The sequence below is a fragment of the Cheilinus undulatus genome, linkage group 6 (genome assembly GCF_018320785.1).
Source record: "Cheilinus undulatus linkage group 6, ASM1832078v1, whole genome shotgun sequence".
Classification (NCBI taxonomy): Eukaryota; Metazoa; Chordata; class Actinopteri; order Labriformes; family Labridae; genus Cheilinus; species Cheilinus undulatus.
Window position 1 is genome coordinate 1,915,666 of NC_054870.1, and position 18,490 is coordinate 1,934,155.

Consider the following 18,490-nt stretch of genomic DNA (forward strand, 5'->3'; position numbering starts at 1 on the left):
TGGACACCCCTGCTGTAATTCATGAGATGAGGAAAATAATAAACTTCATCTGTCTTTACAAAAATACTTTTCATAGGAAGAAAATTAGCCCAGAAACCTAATGATAGAAATCATTTGTGCATGCTCTATGTTCTCCCAAGAGGTTCCCAAATTCAATGTGTGCAGACCCCCAATAAACAACACAAAAAATGCTAATTGACAACTTCAATTTTGCTTTTTTTTGCCACCAGCTAGCATAATTATGTCCCATAAGCCCCTGTTTGTCTGTTTTAAACTAATAAAGTAACAGCACCACCTTAATAACATATGTTCAATAAAAAATCCTTTCTGTAATTATTTAAACTACATTAGCCTAAAGAAAATATAAGAAAAACAAATGCTCACATTAGCCTTGAATAACTGATCAACTGTCCCCGTCCCAGTCAACCGAATGCTAGTGGAAAAAGAGTTTTGGACTAGTTTCCACAAAAGCGTGGGCTATTCCTCAAACTCAATCACAGCAGGGGCCGGATTCTGAACTTGGGTCCAACCCGGGGGCCTTTACAGGGTCAATATTTAACCATAACATGTCAACCTTATTTTTACCAGGTATGAATTACAGTATTGGGGGAAAAAACTTGGCACTGATGGTAAATGATTTTGCGATTAAAAGGTGAACATGATAAGTTAAAAACTTAAAATCTGAGATAAAAATTCAAACTTATAAGTTTAAAAGGTAAAAACATGACATTTAAAGTCAAAATAATGTTTTTAAAAGACAAAATATGAGATAGAATACTGAAACCATGAATTTTGAAAGTCGAAAACGGAGATAAATTTTAAAATCATAATTTTAAACAGTCAAAATATGAGGTAAACATCAAAATCACGAGTTTCAAATGTCAAAATATGAAGTAAAATTAAAAATCATATGTTTTTAAGGTAGAAAAAATGAGATAAAATTAAAAGTTAGGAGTTGAAAAAGGTCAAAACATGAGATAAAAGTCAAAATCCTGACTTTTAAAGGTCTAAATAGGATTTAAAATTTAAAATGATTAATCTTAAGGTAAAAATATGAGATTAAAAAGTCAAAGTTATGAGATGTAAAGGTTAAAATATGAAATAAAAATTCAAATCCATAACTTTGAATCATAACTGTGAGATTCAAAATTGAAAATATAGAGAAAACACTAATTTCTTCCCCACGTTCCTGACTTTTTATCTAATTATTTTTACTGTTTACTTTTTCTAGTTTTCATGACTCAACAAGGATATTTTAAATCATCAAGATTAAGTTTCATTTTTATACTGGAGGAAATCTGCAGCCCTCATACTGGTGGGCCAGTTCTAATAAAAATATATGATCTGGTGGGCCGGGTGTAACTGTGCCATGGGCCGGATTTGGCCCCCTTTGGCCTTGAGTTTGACACCCGTGGCTTAAAGCTTGTTGCACCTTCATACTCAGATTCATGCTACTATGGATTAATTGCTTCGGAAATAATTTCATTGTTTTCAATACACATGGTCTTATTTATGGAATTATTTATTGCTTGAATTTGTCAATAAATACATAAGATTAACCCAAGAATAATCGCATATTAAATCGCAATATTTGGGAAAAAAATTGCAATTTGATTATTTTTGCAAATTGTTAAGCCCTAATTGAAATGCATTTATAATTCAGCAGGAAACTGAAAAATATGTATGACTTTAAAGATTCAATCACTCAGAAAAAGAGCTAACACGAGATGGTTTCAATGATTTATTAAATATTGCATAATACTTCAGTCACAGCATTGAATAGTAACTTTAGTTTAGTATTTTCAATGTAACAGCACTGCAAATTGAAGCCAACAAACCAAAACTGCTGCAGTTGTGTCTCATTAAAGTCGTCCATTCTCCTCACTACTGTCGTTATCTGTGTCAAAGCATTGTGCCACACTTCTAAGCAACAAAACTCCTCCCATTATCAAGACAATGACCGGTTGGAAAGTATGGTTACATTAAATATGTAAAACACATTTCAGTGACAACCCCCAAAAAAAGAAAAATGAGGCACAATTTAGCATCTAACATAAGGCATTTTTATGTTCACAATGGCAGCGTAATGTTCATGTATGTCAGACTCTCTGTGCTCACATGCTGCACGCTGTGCTCTGCAAAAAAAAAAAGCCTTCAGGAAATAAACCACTGAAAGGGACTGTGAGCTCATTTAGGTTTTCCCATATTCTGTAGTCTATTTTATTTTACATATTTACAATCCTTCATGTGCCACACTGTTCAGTCATTCAAGGTGAAAAATATGCCATTTACCTCTTAGTTTCTGTGTGCTGGTCACATGTCAATACATTCATACATCCTGTGATTTCTCTCTGGAGCACAAATTAGTGAAAGTCAAACATTTCATGGCTAAATGAGTGATTGTTTATGTGTCATTGTCCTTAAATGTGAGGATATTAAGTGAACCATTTTGCTTCTGTTCTGTCAGGCAGTGAACATCAACAGGTCAAAAACGCTCACACTCGTGGTTTGTGGAACACAGGAACGAGGTCTAGTCACTTGTGGATGAGGAAACAATCTTTTGTAGTGTAACTAAATACCTGCATTTAACATTAGCACAAAAAAAACAATAAATTGCATCGTAATCATTTAATGATGGGGAAAAATTCCCATGCTGTATTGCCAACACCGTCAGTGGTGATTTGCACATGAGAAAACATCTATTTTTGTTCAACAGCAAAACCAAGACTGGTTGAAATTTCTCAATTTATACCTCAATCCTGAAACTTCATTCTGTATATATCACATACTGGATGTGGCATCCACATTCATCTCAACCGAGTTCAGCTAATATCAGTGTTCATCACTGCACACCGTGAGCTAGCACATTCAGAAACAGATTTAGTAAACATCAGTGTCTAGTTATTGTTTTATCGTTCCATACTGAAACAGTTTGATTAGAAATGTCTGAGAAAAGACTCGAGTACTTGGAGTATTCCCTACATCGTTTCCTGGTGTGACGTTAGAATACATCCATAGTCATGCATCTGCTAGTCTGAACAGGTTAGAACCAATAACAAGCACGCCCTATGTGACAGCTCTGCCAGTCCATGGAGCTAATGGGAAAAGAATTCAGTAATAAAAAGATGATAATAGCAATTATCTTTCAGGCCATGCATGAAGAGGAGCTTTTCTGACATGTGCTGTCTTGTTCTATAGGTCTGCAGAGGTGGGAGCTTTGTTCTCATGGGAAGACAACTCTGATACCAGTTTCCAAAGCTACACCACATAAAGGTGCTGTTGAGGTCCAAAATGCATGTATAATTCACACTGAAAGTCCAAATCAGTATGTACAACAGTGATAGGCGTGGCTTTTTGGTGATGATTTGTGGCTCTGTTATGTCTTTATTTGAAATATTTTCCCCAGAAAACTGGAAAAAAGGTAAACTTTAACCTCAGAAATTATACATTGCAAGTAACATTAATCAATTTGCTTCCCACTCTTGCACAGTTGGCTTAAAGGAGACATATTATACTAAGTCATATTTTAACACTTGCATACAATGCTACAAAGTTGAGGATCCTTTCTAAACCATACCGATTTCATTTTATCAAGAGATACGCGTCTTTCCATAAACCCTGCAAACGAGATTACCGGCCTCTCTGAACAGCTCGTTGCGAGACTTGATACGAGCTGACGTCAGCTCGTTTTCCGGCATCCCCATTGGACGGCTCTGAGCAGATGACTCCCTCCCCTCCTCCCACAGGAGGCTCTCAGACCCGCCCTCCCGGCAGCTCGTTCTCAGCCACGCCCCCTCCCCGGTGCTGTTGTTTGGATTCTTGCTCTTGTGTGGATTTATTCCGGTCAGCATGTCTTCTAAACTTATTTGTGTTTTTTTTTTGGTTGTGACTATAAATCTACTCTGTACGCGCTCCCGAAGGAGGAAAGCAGCGGAAAGCGGTGGGAACTGTTTGTCTCATCGAGCCGACCGCCTGCAAACTTTTTTCTCTGCGCTCGTCACTTCACCAACGATTGTTTTGTGAATAAAGGACAGTATGTGTGCTAAACTTTGTCATCAGTTGTTTTCATAACTAACCGCCCTTTTACCCAAAACTATGCCGTGAAACGTTGTGTACCTTTACATTACTAAGTCTTGACCTGTGCTGATTAAAAGCACAATAAGTAAACTAAGCAAAAGTCAGTGATCAATGGGCTGAGAAAACAGTTCGGCCCACTGTTCAGCCCCCAGGAAGCTTTGACCAAGCTGGCCAATCAGAGAACGGTAAGGTCAGCAGTCGGCGAGATCTGCTGAAAATAGGGGTTTTCCTATCGCCAGTATAAGATAAGTGAAGAGATTTTTGAGCTGCACATCATCAATAAGTATTCTAAAGGTGTCCCAAAATGACATACTTAAAAGGAAAAAGGGGTAAAATATGTCTTCTTTAAATGGTCAACCCTTTCTTTTTCTATGTATATTTTCATTATTTGCAATTTCCCCCCTTTTTTTTTGCCACTTTTAATCTATTTGTACAGCTTTTAAGCCCAAGTTTGCAACTTCTTTTTGCCCTTTTTACATTTTTTTTCTTTTTTGTCCTGCTTTTTGCTATTTGCAATTTTTTCCCACTTTTTTGACCATGTATTGCCCCTTCTCACCCATTTAATCTGCGATTTTTCAATTTAATGACACTTTTTTCCACATTCTTGCAACTTTTGTCCATGTTTGTCTCTTTTCACTCATTTTTTGCCAAATTTTTACAGTTGTTTTGACCATTTTTGCCACCTGCAACTCGTTTTTAATCAATTTTGCCACTTTGTCTCCCCATTTTTGCCAATTTTCACCCATTTTTTGCCACTTCTGTGCTAGTTTTTTACCATTTGCCACTTTTGTGCATTTTAGTCTCTTTTCACTAATTTTTGCCACATTTTTACAATTTTTGACCAATTTTGCCACCTATAACTCGTTTTTGACTCATTTTTTTTGCCTTGTTTATCGTGCTTTTTGCTATTTTCAATTTTTCCCCTTTTTGCCATTTTTTGCCCCTTCTTGCACTTTGAAGCTGCCTTTTGCCACTTTTGACCATTTTTGCCACTTGTAAATTATTTTTAATCAATTTTTGCCACTTTTTCCTCCACCTTTTTGCAAACATTTACCCATTTTTTGTCACTTTTTGACAAGTTTACCACTTTAACTTAATTTTATTGCCACTTCAACCCATTTTTACCACTGTTTCACCACTTAGATTGTGGCTCTTGCAAAGGTATTTTTTTAAACAGTTTTGCTTGGTTGAGCAGGGTTGAGTAACACTGATGTACAATGTTCTTCCTAATTTGGAGTCTTTACATGAATTTCTCCCATATTCTGAAGGCTTTTCTGGCTACAACATGAACTCTTGTCAGTGAGGGCATAGTTTCAAACTCATTATGAAAGTCACTTTGATTATCTTCATGATTTTTAACATGTAGGCTCAACTTGAAACCCTGCATGGTTTTTAGCTTTTGTTAGTTGGGATACCCCTAAAAGTGCTACCATGCCTGTCCTGTGGTTGTGTCAGGAGCTGCAGACATTTACAACCAGCTACCTCACAGGCAGCAACCGTTAGAAAAAAAGGCCACTTCTATTTGGACAGAAATGATAAAATAGACTTCTATGTGGTTTCTGAAAAAACCTAACATGCATATACAGTATAGTTTCTCTTTACTTTTATCAAAGATGCACACTGTCAGTTCCAACAGTTTGATGTGATTCTGGAAACAGAGAAAGAGAAACTATAGCTCTCCTCAAGTCTTAGTGGGTTTTTGTTTCATGCACATGACACACGTTACCGTGAAAACCTCTGAAAGGAGAATAAAGGCAATACTGGACTATCTGAAGCTTTGGGTTATGACACTGAGAGGGATTTTGGTAACCAGTTTATCTCAGATCTTTCTGGCAGACTGGAGGGTTCATAAAGGTGCTGCCATATTTCACATATCCACATAATACATATGTGGTACGTATGGTGGTCAACAAGTGCAATGGTAAAACGACTTATGTTGGGAACGTCACGCAGCATATTAGGAAACATGCAAATTCAAAAAGCACTTGCAAATGTATGAAACAGATGCAATATGTTGCAAATAGGAAAAAAGCAACATGCTGCAAAAAGTAAAATGAATAAAAAAAGACAAATAGCTGCAAGTACTAAACAAGACAAAGTAAAAAAAAACATTCAGAAGACAAATGCAAATAGAAAAAAGCTGCAAATCAAGTCTTCAAACTCCCGTAGGCCTGCATGAGCACTAACGAACAGTTTTATTGTTGACAAGAGCATATGAGGGAAACAAAAAAGTGAATATGTTGCTTTGATGGCATTAAATAAGAGAAACAAGGAGATTTGAAACAGGTCTCACATGAGAGAGCTATGTTAGAGTTCTGTTGGGGCAGCCCTGGGATGCCTGCAGCTTGCACTGATTGAAGGGCTAACTGAGCTATCTATGACACATCCGTCTGCCCTGGGTAACAACTGGACCCACTGAGCTTTAAACTGTCAGCTCTGTCAGGGACAAATTGGTCCCGGTACCCCAAAGACCAAATAAGTCCAGGTGCTTTTCATGCCTAGTCCGGCTCCAGGAATCCTGGGGCTGCTCTCACTGAACTGACACCCAGGTTTCTGCATCTGCACCAACAGACCCAGACAGAGACAAGGATGTAAAATGATTATTGGACCACATAATTTGGTGCTGCCATGCAACACCAAACACTATAAAGTACACAAAAACCCAGACATTTTTTTAGAAATGGTTACTGGGTGCAAAATATAAGTGCTGAGTTAGCAGTGCCGCTAGCAGTACTGTAACCCGGCACAGACTGGAAACTTTGGACCTTCAGGAGACAAAAGCTACAGGCCCAGGTAGGAGGTTCTCAGCTGAGAAAGCAGCATTTTTTAATGATAGAGAGTATGTTTAACAGTAGCCAGGATAATTACAGCAAGTTGAGGTGGGACTCTGACAGCAGGGATGGTGAAGGCCATGCCAGATCAGGCTCTGTGTTAGAGACGGCTGAGTTAGCCCTGTGGCTAGTGCTAGCTCCAGGCATCCCAGCTCTCTTTCCCCTGGTATCATACTGCACTTTAAATCCCCGACTTTCTGTTGTCAAACTATGTTTTCATGTCTAAACAATAAATTCACTTCCTTGTGTCCCCTTTCATAACTAACTGTTCTGTTGGGTGCCTTTACAGGCCTGGAACACTTCGTTTGAAGACATTTGCAGCTTTTTCATTTCACAGTTGTTCTCTAAATATGAAATTTCATTACAATTTACTTAATATTCTTTGCGTGACTTTGTGTCACTTATGCATTCGATGATAATGCACATTTCAGCTTTTTTCAGCATCAATGTTTCATTTGCAACATGCTCAGTTGTATTTGTTTTCCAGCTTTTGCATTGGCTTATTGCATGTTACTGAATATGCTGCACGTTTTTCTAAATATAAAAAGTTTCCTGCCCTTGTTGGTCTCATATATATTCAAACACTGTGGCATACAGGCTTAAAAGCCAAACCTGATATCTCCTATCGGCCCTCAAAGGTAGCTTAGAACAAACAGGTCAAAAACAACATATTAAAGACATTCTGAATCCGCTCAGGTCCACTCCAGGTTAGAAGATCCACTCTTTAATCCATGCTCTGCTCTGCTGCTGGCCTCCAGACTGCACGGCTAAGTAAACACTTTTGTACTGCATACTGAATGGACAGAATGGAAGCCATTGTTTTATATTTAACTAGCTACTACAAAGAAAATCCAGTTGGTGGTATGCTTTCATGGACAAATTCTACCTGATGAGATGAAATATATACGTGTAGAAGTGTATACACAACACTGAGGTCTCAGCAGTGAGCTGTCTTGGCTCCACCTCATGCAGTTTGACATACCTCTGGCCAAACCAATCACTTTCCAGGACAAACTGGATAAACCTGGTTCATATTCCACATCAGCTAATAGTCATCAAGATAGTTCTGACTTCCCAACTTTGACAGGCAACCGTGTGTTACAGTCCGATTAGATTTCTTTACAGTTTCACCTCCTTCACGTAATTCCCAGGGAACGTCCCGAACTGCTTTGTCCTCTTTGACGTACCTGCAGGAAAAAGAAACCATAGCAACTGTGAGGACAAAGAAATTAAAGAATTCACTGAAATATCAGAAGCTAAAACGGCTGTAGTGCAATAGTATACGTTTAGAATCAGTTACCAGCCTGGTGCATGCACAACCCACAAACTTAACATTGTTTTAAATCAAAACAGGACACAGTGATTTGAAAATCTTTCAACCCATTTTCAGTTAATGTTTAAAATGGTTAATCTAATGATAGAATTTCTTGCTTAAAATATTTTCCAAAAAAGCTGGGACAGGAGCATTTTTACAGTGGTGTTACATCACCTTTTCTACTAACATTACTCTGTTGAGGTCTTTAAAGTGGATTTCTTTTCCATTCTTGCTTGATTTTGTCTCAAGTTGCTCAAAAGTGCAGGCTTTCTATTGTTATAATTTTCATTCATAATGCATGGTACATTTTCAGTGGGAGACATGTCTGAACTGTAAGCCAGCCAGTCTAGCACCCGCACTCTTTTACTGTGAAGCCACACTGTTGTGACTTGTGCAGAGTGTTGTCTTGTGCATTGTCTTGCAAAAAACAAAAAACAAAAAACAAAAAAAACAGCGCCATCCCTGAAAAGACGTCTGAGTTGAGCATAGGTCACCATATTAACGATGCATGAATGTGCAACACCATGACACTAAATAAATACAACTGTGAACTTTGTGTTGATAAAAATCTGGATGACTCTTTCCCTCTTTAACTCAGAGGACTCAGTGGTCATTATTTACATACACAATTAAAAAATTGGCCTCATCAGAGCAGTTTTTATAAATCCAGGTCAGTCCATCTCAGATGGTCTTGGGCCCAGAGAAGTCAGCGCTGCCTCTGAATGCTGTTGAAATATGGCTTTGACTTTGCATGGTAGTTTTACTGACGTCTTTAGATGCAGCGATGGAGTGTGTTAACCAACAATCTAAAGCAGCGTTACTCAACCCTGCTCAACCAAAGAGCAAAACTGTTGAGAAATGCCTTTGCAGGAGCCACAGAGTAATTGGTGAAAAGTGGCATTAAAACTAAAAGAGGGCAAAAATGGTCAAAAATCAGCAAAAAGGGGCAAGGTAAACATAAAATGATAAGAAATGGGTAAAAAGTAAAAAAAAAAAATGGGGAGAATACATGGCAAAAATGGGTGAGAAGTTACCAAAAATTGAGTTACAGGTGGCAAAAATAGTCAAAAAAAACAGCAAGAACATGGCAAAAGTGAGTGTTAAAGTGATCAAAATGGACAAAGAGGTAGGAAAAATGGGCAGAGAGTGGCAAAAATGGGGGAAAGAGTGGCATTAAATGGCAAAAGGCAGCTTAAATGGGCAAAAAGTGGCACAAAAAAAGAAAAAAATGCAAAAAGCAGAATAAAAGAGGCAAAAACCTGGTGAGAAAGTGGCAAATATGGGATAAAAGTAGCAAAGACGTACTAAAAGTGGTAAATACAAGTTGCAAAATCAGGCTTAAAGCAGTGAAAATGGATTAAAAGTGGCAAAAAATGGGGAAAAAAATAAAAATAATGGCAAAGGAATTACACAATCAACTGTATAAGTGTGGAAAACAAAGATTAATGTGACTTGCAATGTATAATTTCTGAGGTCAAAGTTTCCCTTTTTAAGGTTTTCTGGGGGAATATTTGAGTATATATGAGTATCACTGGTCTAAAGTGTTCCTGGGCCCACATTGTAATTTTTTACCACAGAATGAGGCCGGTTTTTAACACAGAGCCCTCTGAGGGATCAAACGTCAGTCTTGGTTTGCAGCTTTGCCCCTCCTGTGGAAAGATTTCTGCAGATTCTCTGAATCTTCTGATGACATTGTCAACCGTAGACGGTGAAATCTCATTGCAAATACAAACTGAGGAATGTTAATTGTAAAATGTTGGACTTTTTGGCCACAGCGTCTTCCACATAGTGAAGAACCTTGTGCGAGTGTTGACTGTCGAGGACTGAGTCTGTCAGGAGAGCTTCTTTAGTACCAAATCATGGCACTATCATCCATTACCAATTAAACCACTAACCTGTGGAATGTTCCAGGTGTTTTTTTAAAGCATTCCACATTTTTCCCAGTCTTTTTCCCTGTCCTCCCTTTTTGGATTGTGTTGCAGGCATTGAATTTAAAAGTGTGAGCATATTAAAAAGTTTATCAGTTTGAACATGTTTTATTCAGTTAAATATGAGCTGAGAATGATTTTTAAATCACTGTATGTTTTTATTCACATTTAACCAAACATCCCAACCTTTTTTGAATTGGGGTTTGTAAATAACCTGCTATAATTTATACTGAAAAGATGTGAACTATTTAAAATGACCCTACATATCTTGAAGCTCTAAACAGACTCATCACACTCATGCAGCCTTGCTGTCATTCTTCAGTAATCCTGTATGGATTTAGGGGACACCTTAAGAGTGAGCGCATCCCCGAGGAATGTGTACCGAGGCCTGGGGCACATACCGACAAACCAGCCGTCATCGCACTTCTCCATGACGCTGACAAGATCCCCTTCCTGTAGCTCCAACTCGTCATCATTCTGGGGCACATAACTGTACAGAGCCTGGAAACTGGGGAGGACAGGATCTGGCATTGGTTAACTGGTAAAGCTGATAAGATGTAATGCTAAACCAGTAAAATCAAAAGTTTGCTTAAGTAAATGACAGAACTAAACAGCTGTAACTTAAGGTGGATCAAACGTTACTCACATTCCACAGCTGAGACGGCTTGGCTCTGGGCTGCTACTGTGGGAATGGGGTTGCTGGGAAATGATGAGAGATTGTTTACTGGGATGGGGGTGAAGTCTGTGGACAGAGTCATGAGGGAGGTGGGACAGGGTGCTGCAGTACCTCACTGAGGTCTCAGCTATATTCAAGATCTCATTACACACTGCTTCCTAGTTGTAGTAGTGGGTGAAGTCATCAGAGAAAGACAAAGAGCAGCCCCACCAAGTCCAAAGAGGTTGAGGTGAAGTTGAGGTGAGGAGTTAGAGAGGAAGGGGTTGGAGGTGGCAAGACAGAAAGGTAGGTCCAGTAAGTAGTAAGGCAGAAAAAGGAAGTGATCCGTTCAAAGCCGGAAGACAAAGCAGAAGAGACGTCAGAGGAGGCCAAGAGGGCAGGCATGACAGGCAAGACCAGTGTGAGAGCATGTAGACAGGAAACATGAGATATTAGTTCACCTTTTTTAGGAAATCATTCAGAATGACCATGCACTATTCAAACAGAAGTACAACTTAAAGGAACAGTTCAACATATTAGATGAGTGAGCTGTTATTTGCTTTCTTTGTGAATGATAGATAAAGATGGATTCTGCTCTCATATCAGTCTGAAATTTAAGACAGCAGCATTTCAGCGACTCATGGAGACAGAAGAGTAAAAGGGGAAACTTTGGATGGATTCACATGGAAAGATGTAGAGGACCATTCCTTAAGCTAATAAAAATGATTTTTCCCTGCTTTAGTTTTAGTTAATGAGATCACCCCCCCCCCCCCCCTTTTTTTTCCCTTTTAGTTAATTAATGTTTGTCCTATTTAAGTATTAGTTAATTAAATGTTTTTTCCAAATTTCATTTTAGTAAGTTAAAGTAATTTTTCCTGTGTTAGTTTTAGTTAAATAAAATGATTTTTTTCTATTTTAGTTTTAGTTCAATAAAATAATTTTTCTATTTTAGTTTAAGTTTAATAAAATGACTTTTTCCTATTTTAGTTTTAGTTGAATAAAATGATTTATTTCTATTTTACTTTTAGTTCAATAAAATATTTTTTTCTATTTTAGTTTAAGTTTAAGTAAATGATTTTTTCCTATTTTAGTTTGAGTTTAATAAAATGATTTTTTCCTATTTTAGTTTTAGTTTAATTAAATGATTTTTCCTATTTTAGTTTTAGTTTAATAAAATGATTTTTTCCTATTTTTGTTTTAGTTTAATTGAATGATTTTTCCTATTTTTGTTTTAGTTTAATAAAATGATTTTTCCTATTTTAGTTTTAGTTTAATAAAATGAATTTTTTCCCCTTTTTTTGTTTTAGTTTAATAAAATGATTTTTTTTTTCTATTTTAGTTTTAGTTTAATAAAATGATTTTTTTCTATTTTAGTTATAGTTTAATAAAATGATTTTTTCCCCTCTTTTTGTTTTAGTTTAATAAAATGATTCTTTTTTCTAGTTTAGTTTTAGTTTAATAAAATGATTTCTTTTTTCTATTTTAGTTTTAGTTTAACAAAAAGATTTTTTTCCTCTTTTTGTTTTAGTTTAATAAAATGATTTTTTCCTATTTTGGTTTAAGTTTAATGAAAGGACTGTTGCATTTAAGGTTTAGTTTAATAAAAAAAATTGTTTTCCTATATTTGTTTTGGTTTAATAAAGTATTTTTTTCTTATTTTAGTTATAGTTTAATAAAATATTTATTTTCTATTTTAGTTTTAGTTTAATAAAATGTTTTTTTTTCTATTATAGTTTAATAAAATGATTTTATCTTTTTAGTTTTAGTGTAATAAAATTAATTTTCATATTTTAGTTTTAGTTTAATAAAATATTTGTTTTCTATTTTAGTTATAGTTTAATAAAAGGATTTTTCCTATTTTAGTTTTAGTTTAATTAAATGATTTTTCCTATTTTTGTTTTAGTTTAATAAAATGATTTTTCCTATTTTAGTTTTAGTTTAATAAAATGATTTTTTCCTCTTTTTGTTTTAGTTTAATAAAATGATTTTTTTTCTATTTTTGTTTTAATTTAATAAAATGATTTTTTTTCCTCTTTTTGTTTTAGTTTAATAAAATGATTTTTTCCTATTATGGATTAAGTTTAATGAAAGGACTGTTGCATTTAAGTTTTAGTTTAATAAATTTTGTTTTTCCTATATTTGTTGTGGTTTAATAAAGTATTTTTTTCTTATTTTAGTTTTAGTTTAATAAAATATTTGTTTTCTATTTTAGTTTAAGTATAATAAAATGATTTTATCTTTTTTAGTTTTAGTGTAATAAAATTATTTTTCATATTTTTGTTTTAGTTTAATAAAATGATTTGTTTTCTATTTTAGTTTTAGTTTAATAAAATTATTTTTTTCTATTTTTGATTTTATTCACTCAAATGTTATTTTTTTCTATTTTAGTTTTAGTTTAATAAAATTATTTTTTTCTTATTTATAATTTAATTACCTAAAAATTTTTTTTTCTGTTTTTGTTTTAGTTTAATAAAATGATTTTTTCCTGATTTAATTTCAGTTAAATATACAGATTTTTTCCTGTTTTTGATTTAATTAAATAAAATGGGTTTTATTTCTGTTTAATTTTTTTGTAAATTAAAATGTTTTATTTTTAATATTTTAGTTTAATATACAGATTTTTTCCTTTTTTTTGATTTAATTAACTAAAATGTTTTTTTTCTGTTTTAGTTTAATAAAATGATTTTATCCTAATTTTGTTTCAGTTTAATATACAGATTTTTTTCCTATATTTGATTTAATTAAATAAAAAGTTTTTTTTTGTTTTAGTTTTTGTAAATTAAAATGTTTTGTTTTTATATTTTAGTTTAATAAAATTTTGTTCCTATTTTAGTTTAATAAAAATATGTTTTCCTATTTCAGATTTAATTAACTTAAATTTTTTTTTCTGTTTTAGTTTCGGAAACTACGATTTTGTTTTTCTATTTAAGTTTTACTTTGACAAATAGGTTTTTTTCTATTTAGGTTTTAATTTAATAAAATGATTTTTTTCTATTTTAGATTTAGTTTAATAAAATGATTTATTTCTATTTTAGTTTTAAAGTAATAAAATTATTTTTTCCTTTTGTAGTCTAAGTTTAATAGAACAATTTTTCCTATTTTAGTTTAAGTTTAACAGAATGCTTTTTCCTATTTTAGTTTAAGTTTAGTAAAATGATTTTTCTATTTTAGTTTTAGTTTAATATAATTATTTTTTCCTATTTTTGTTTTAGTTTAATAAAATGATTTTTCCTATTTTAGTTTTAGTTTAATAAAATGATTTTTTTCCTCTTTTTGTTTTAGTTTAATAAAATGATTTTTTTTTTCTATTTTTGTTTTAATTTAATAAAATGATTTTTTTTTCCTCTTTTTGTTTTAGTTTAATAAAATGATTTTTTCCTATTTTGGTTTAAGTTTAATGAAAGGACTGTTGCATTTAAGTTTTAGTTTAATAAATTTTTTTTTCCTATATTTGTTGTGGTTTAATAAAGTATTTTTTTCTTATTTTAGTTTTAGTTTAATAAAATATTTGTTTTCTATTTTAGTTTAAGTATAATAAAATGATTTTATCTTTTTTAGTTTTAGTGTAATAAAATTATTTTTCATATTTTTGTTTTAGTTTAATAAAATGATTTGTTTTCTATTTTAGTTTTAGTTTAATAAAATTATTTTTTCCTATATTTGATTTTATTCACTCAAATGTTATTTTTTTCTATTTTAGTTTTAGTTTAATAAAATGATTTTTTTCTTATTTATAATTTAATTACCTAAAAAATTTTTTTTTTTTGTTTTTGTTTTAGTTTAATAAAATGATTTTTTCCTGATTTAATTTCAGTTTAATATACAGATTTTTTCCTATTTTTGATTTAATTAAATAAAATGGGTTTTATTTCTGTTAAATTTTTTTGTAAATTAAAATGTTTTGTTTTTATATTTTAGTTTAATAAAATGATTTTTTCCTGATTTGATTTCAGTTTAATATACAGATTTTTTCCTATTTTTTATTTAATTAAATAAAATGGGTTTTATTTCTGTTTAATTTTTTGTAAATTAAAATGTTTTATTTTCAATATTTTAGTTTAATATACAGATTTTTTCCTATTTTTTGATTTAATTAACTAAAATGTTTTTCTCTGTTTTAGTTTAATAAAATGATTTTGTCCTAATTTTGTTTCAGTTTAATATACAGATTTTTTTCCTATATTTGATTTAATTAAATAAAAAGTTTTTTTTGTTTTAGTTTTTGTAAATTAAAATGTTTTGTTTTTATATTTTAGTTTAATAAAAATATGTTTTCCTATTTTAGATTTAATTAACTTAAATTTTTTTTTTTCTGTTTTAGTTTCGTAAACTACGATTTTGTTTTTCTATTTTAGTTTTACTTTGACAAATAGGTTTTTTTCTATTTAAGTTTTAGTTTAATAAAATGATTTATTTCTATTTTAGTTTTAAAGTAATAAAATTATTTTTTTCCTTTTGTAGTCTAAGTTTAATAGAACAATTTTTCCTATTTTAGTTTAAGTTTAACAGAATGCTTTTTCCTATTTTAGTTTAAGTTTAGTAAAATGATTTTTTCTATTTGAGTTTTAGTTTAATAAAAAGACTTTTTCCTATTTTAGTTTTAATTTAATAAAATGATTTATTTCTATTTTAGTTTTAGTTTAATATAATTATTTTTTCCTTTTTTAGTTTAAGTTTAATAAAATGTTTTTTTTCCTATTTTAGTTTTAGTTTAATTAAATGATTTTTTCCTATTTTAGTTTAAGTTTAATAAAAAGATTTTTTTCCTATTTTTGATTCAATTAACTACATTTTTTTTTCTGTTTTCATAAACTAAGATTCTTTTTCTATTTTAGTTTGAGTTTAATAAAAAGATTTTTTTCGATTTTTGTTCAGGTTTAATAAAATGATCTTTTTCCTATTTCAGTTTTAGTTTCTCTCTCTTTAAAACAATCGTTATCAGACAAATATGAGAGCATTACTGGTCTTTTTTTTCACACATTCAGAAACTAAAAATGATGACTATATAGAGATTTCTTTGTTTTCCTTTAATAAAACAATATTTCTCACCTATTATTCAGCATGTACATGAACATGGTCACTAATTTTGAGGACTAATGGCAGTCAAAAAAGATGTGAGTAAAACTGACCTTCAGGAGTTGAAATTTAAACATTTTAACAGATAAAGAAGTTATTGGACACAAATCACACTGTTTTATCTGAACTGACTCAGAAAGCTCTGTCTCTGACTTACCGCAAAGGAATTAGCATTGTTGTTATCCTGGATGTCAAACAGCATCACATGACTTCTGGAGCTCTGTCCATGATGGTCAGCCTCATTTCTCATAAACTGGAAAAAAAAAGCACATCAAATCAGTACGGATATTTCAGAAACACAGCTTTTCTCTTGACAAACGCCACCTCTCCACCTGTTATGTTTTTATCCCTGGGTCACAGTCAGGTTTGCTGTTTCACAAAAACATGGGAGAAAACCTCTAAATACTCACTTCCTTAAATAAAGTTCACCTGAAACAGCAGTGAGGTTATCAGACGGGGAATAACAATAGAAAATAATCAACATGCAGCCAAATCCTGAGTTTATAAGGACAAAGCTGAAATCTCTGATCAAACCTGGAAATGCAAGCACAGAAGCTTCCCATCCAACCCTTTAGAGCTAACAAATTTGGAACTTCCAAAACACACTGAAGCTCAGTAAAACATTTGGGTGTTATTCGGGCACACACAACAACATGCAGCCTTCAGCTGTGTAACAAGATTAAAACGTTTCTACCTCCACATAATCAGCATTTTTAACCTCTACAGAGCTCAGACTGACCTCAGCTAAAATATACACGTTAGTAGAACCTTTCACAAATAACCTGAGCAACCCACCGAGCATTTATCTGAGGGCAACAAACTGTGGCTTTAAGCCAATGTTTCACAGTGAACCTGAGATGCAACACCGCAAACCATGCAGAAGATACCTCTGCAGGGCTATTCTGCCTGCTGCCTGGCGCTGAGCGACCAATGTCCCCCTCTGCACCTTCACCCTCAGTCATCTCCTTCTCCCCCCTCAACCAGCCCTCCAACACAGGCCCCCCACAGGGACTCATGCTGCGGGACAGATGTGGTGAGGGAGGGTGGACCATGAAGTCCTCCCCTTGAGGTGGGGTGAAGGTAACGAAGGGTGTGGCAGAGCTGGGTCTGGGTGGGTAAGGCGGAGGAAGAGGGGAGGCAGCTGGGGAAGCCATGGGGGAGATGCAGTATGGGCTGCCAGTGATCGGGGGAACAGGGCTGGCAGAATAAGGTGGGGGCAGGTACTCGCCACATCGGTAGGACACGCTGGGTAGGGGTGGCAGGGGAGGGGTGGGGGCAGCTGGAGGGCTCCCTCCTCCAACAGTCAGAGAGATCCACTCAGAGGACACAGCGTGGACCTCAGGGGACACAGAGCGACGGGGGGAGCGAGGGAGGGGCAGAGGGGAGGTGGTGAGATGATTACGGTACAGCTATTTAGAGTACCGGAAACATAGGAGGAAGACAGATATGAGAGCCAGAAGAGCAGATGAGAAAAGAAGAGAACAAAGAAATGAAATGAAATATTCAAAATAATTTCCAGAACAGATTTTTATAGAGTCTGAGGCGAGGGTGAAGTACTTTTAAGTTCAGACATGACAAAATAAAACCTTTACCTGAGGAGAAGCATTGGTGCTTCGCTGTGGTGAATGGCTAACTGGAGGGTCGGGATACTCCACCCCATTTTTGACACGGGGCCGTCTGTGCACTTCAACGTAGGTAACAGGGAAGATGCCTTGGCGGTTTGTGCCAGAGATCTTGCCTTCATACCAGTTTTCATCAACCCTACGGATCAGCGTTATCCTTTCACCCTGTAATCACACGATTCAGCATATTTAACGTTTAAGTAAAGGTGGTGTTCAAATCTTCTTTAGTGAAATAACCGTACCTTTCTGAAAGACATTTCCACCACTGTGTCCCCTGTGAAGTTAAAGCGTGCGACAGCCTCTCCATACTCCAGCACCTGAACTGGAGCTCTTTTCTTTGGCTGGGCTTTCTCTGTGGGAGGAAGTAGCTGCAGCAGGAAAATTCAAACAAAAACAGTCAGCAAGAAAACACAAATGCAGTCTCCCTGTGCAGCATACTGCTATGTGATGTACACAGAAAATAATCAGCCCCCCTTCACTTTTTTCATTTTTCTTTTGTTGCAGCCTGATGCTCCAGTCAAAAAAAATCATTTTAATTCTCATGAATCTACTCTCAGTACCCCATCATGACAAAGTGAAAACAGAATTTTAGAAATTTTTGCAACTTAAGAAAAAAATGTGAAATATCACATTGACATAAGTGTTCAGACCCAAACACTTGAAATTTGTCTCAGGTGTCTCCCAGTTCTCTGGATCTTTGATGAGATGTTTTTATTCAGCCTGCTTGGCTTTCACATGGAGGGTTTTACTCACTTTAAGCAGGCATTCATATGTTTGCACTCTGACTGAGCTCAGTCAGAGTGGATCAGAGTCAGGTCAGAGTCTCTTACTAAGGCCCATTTTGGCATAGTGACCAGCACGTAGATGAGTCCTGGTTGGTCCAGACTTATTCCATTTGAGGATTATGGCACCCACTGTGCTCTCTAGAACCTTCGGTGCAGCAGTTTCTGCAGCCTTCCCCAGCTCTGTGCCTGTCAACATTCCAG

At 34.2% G+C, this 18,490-nt stretch overlaps 1 protein-coding gene across 4 annotated transcripts in view; it reads right to left on the reverse strand.

Annotated features, from left to right (window-relative positions):
- Positions 1-5,164: 5,164 nt before the first annotated feature.
- The window catches only part of LOC121510876 (sorbin and SH3 domain-containing protein 1), a 76,146-nt gene continuing 62,820 nt past the window's right edge, over positions 5,165-18,490 (reverse strand). For 3 of the 4 annotated variants that reach the window (XM_041789194.1, XM_041789193.1, XM_041789196.1), the window contains 7 exons: positions 17,747-17,872; positions 17,475-17,669; positions 16,770-17,291; positions 16,040-16,135; positions 10,798-10,985; positions 10,553-10,659; positions 5,165-8,095 (listed from right to left, as the gene is read on the reverse strand). In XM_041789194.1, coding sequence (XP_041645128.1) covers positions 8,028-8,095; positions 10,553-10,659; positions 10,798-10,985; positions 16,040-16,135; positions 16,770-17,291; positions 17,475-17,669; positions 17,747-17,872 — 1,302 coding nt within the window. In that variant the 3' untranslated portion in view covers positions 5,165-8,027. The remainder of the gene's footprint in view (positions 8,096-10,552; positions 10,660-10,797; positions 10,986-16,039; positions 16,136-16,769; positions 17,292-17,474; positions 17,670-17,746; positions 17,873-18,490) is intronic. The other variant, XM_041789195.1, reaches the window with a different exon arrangement.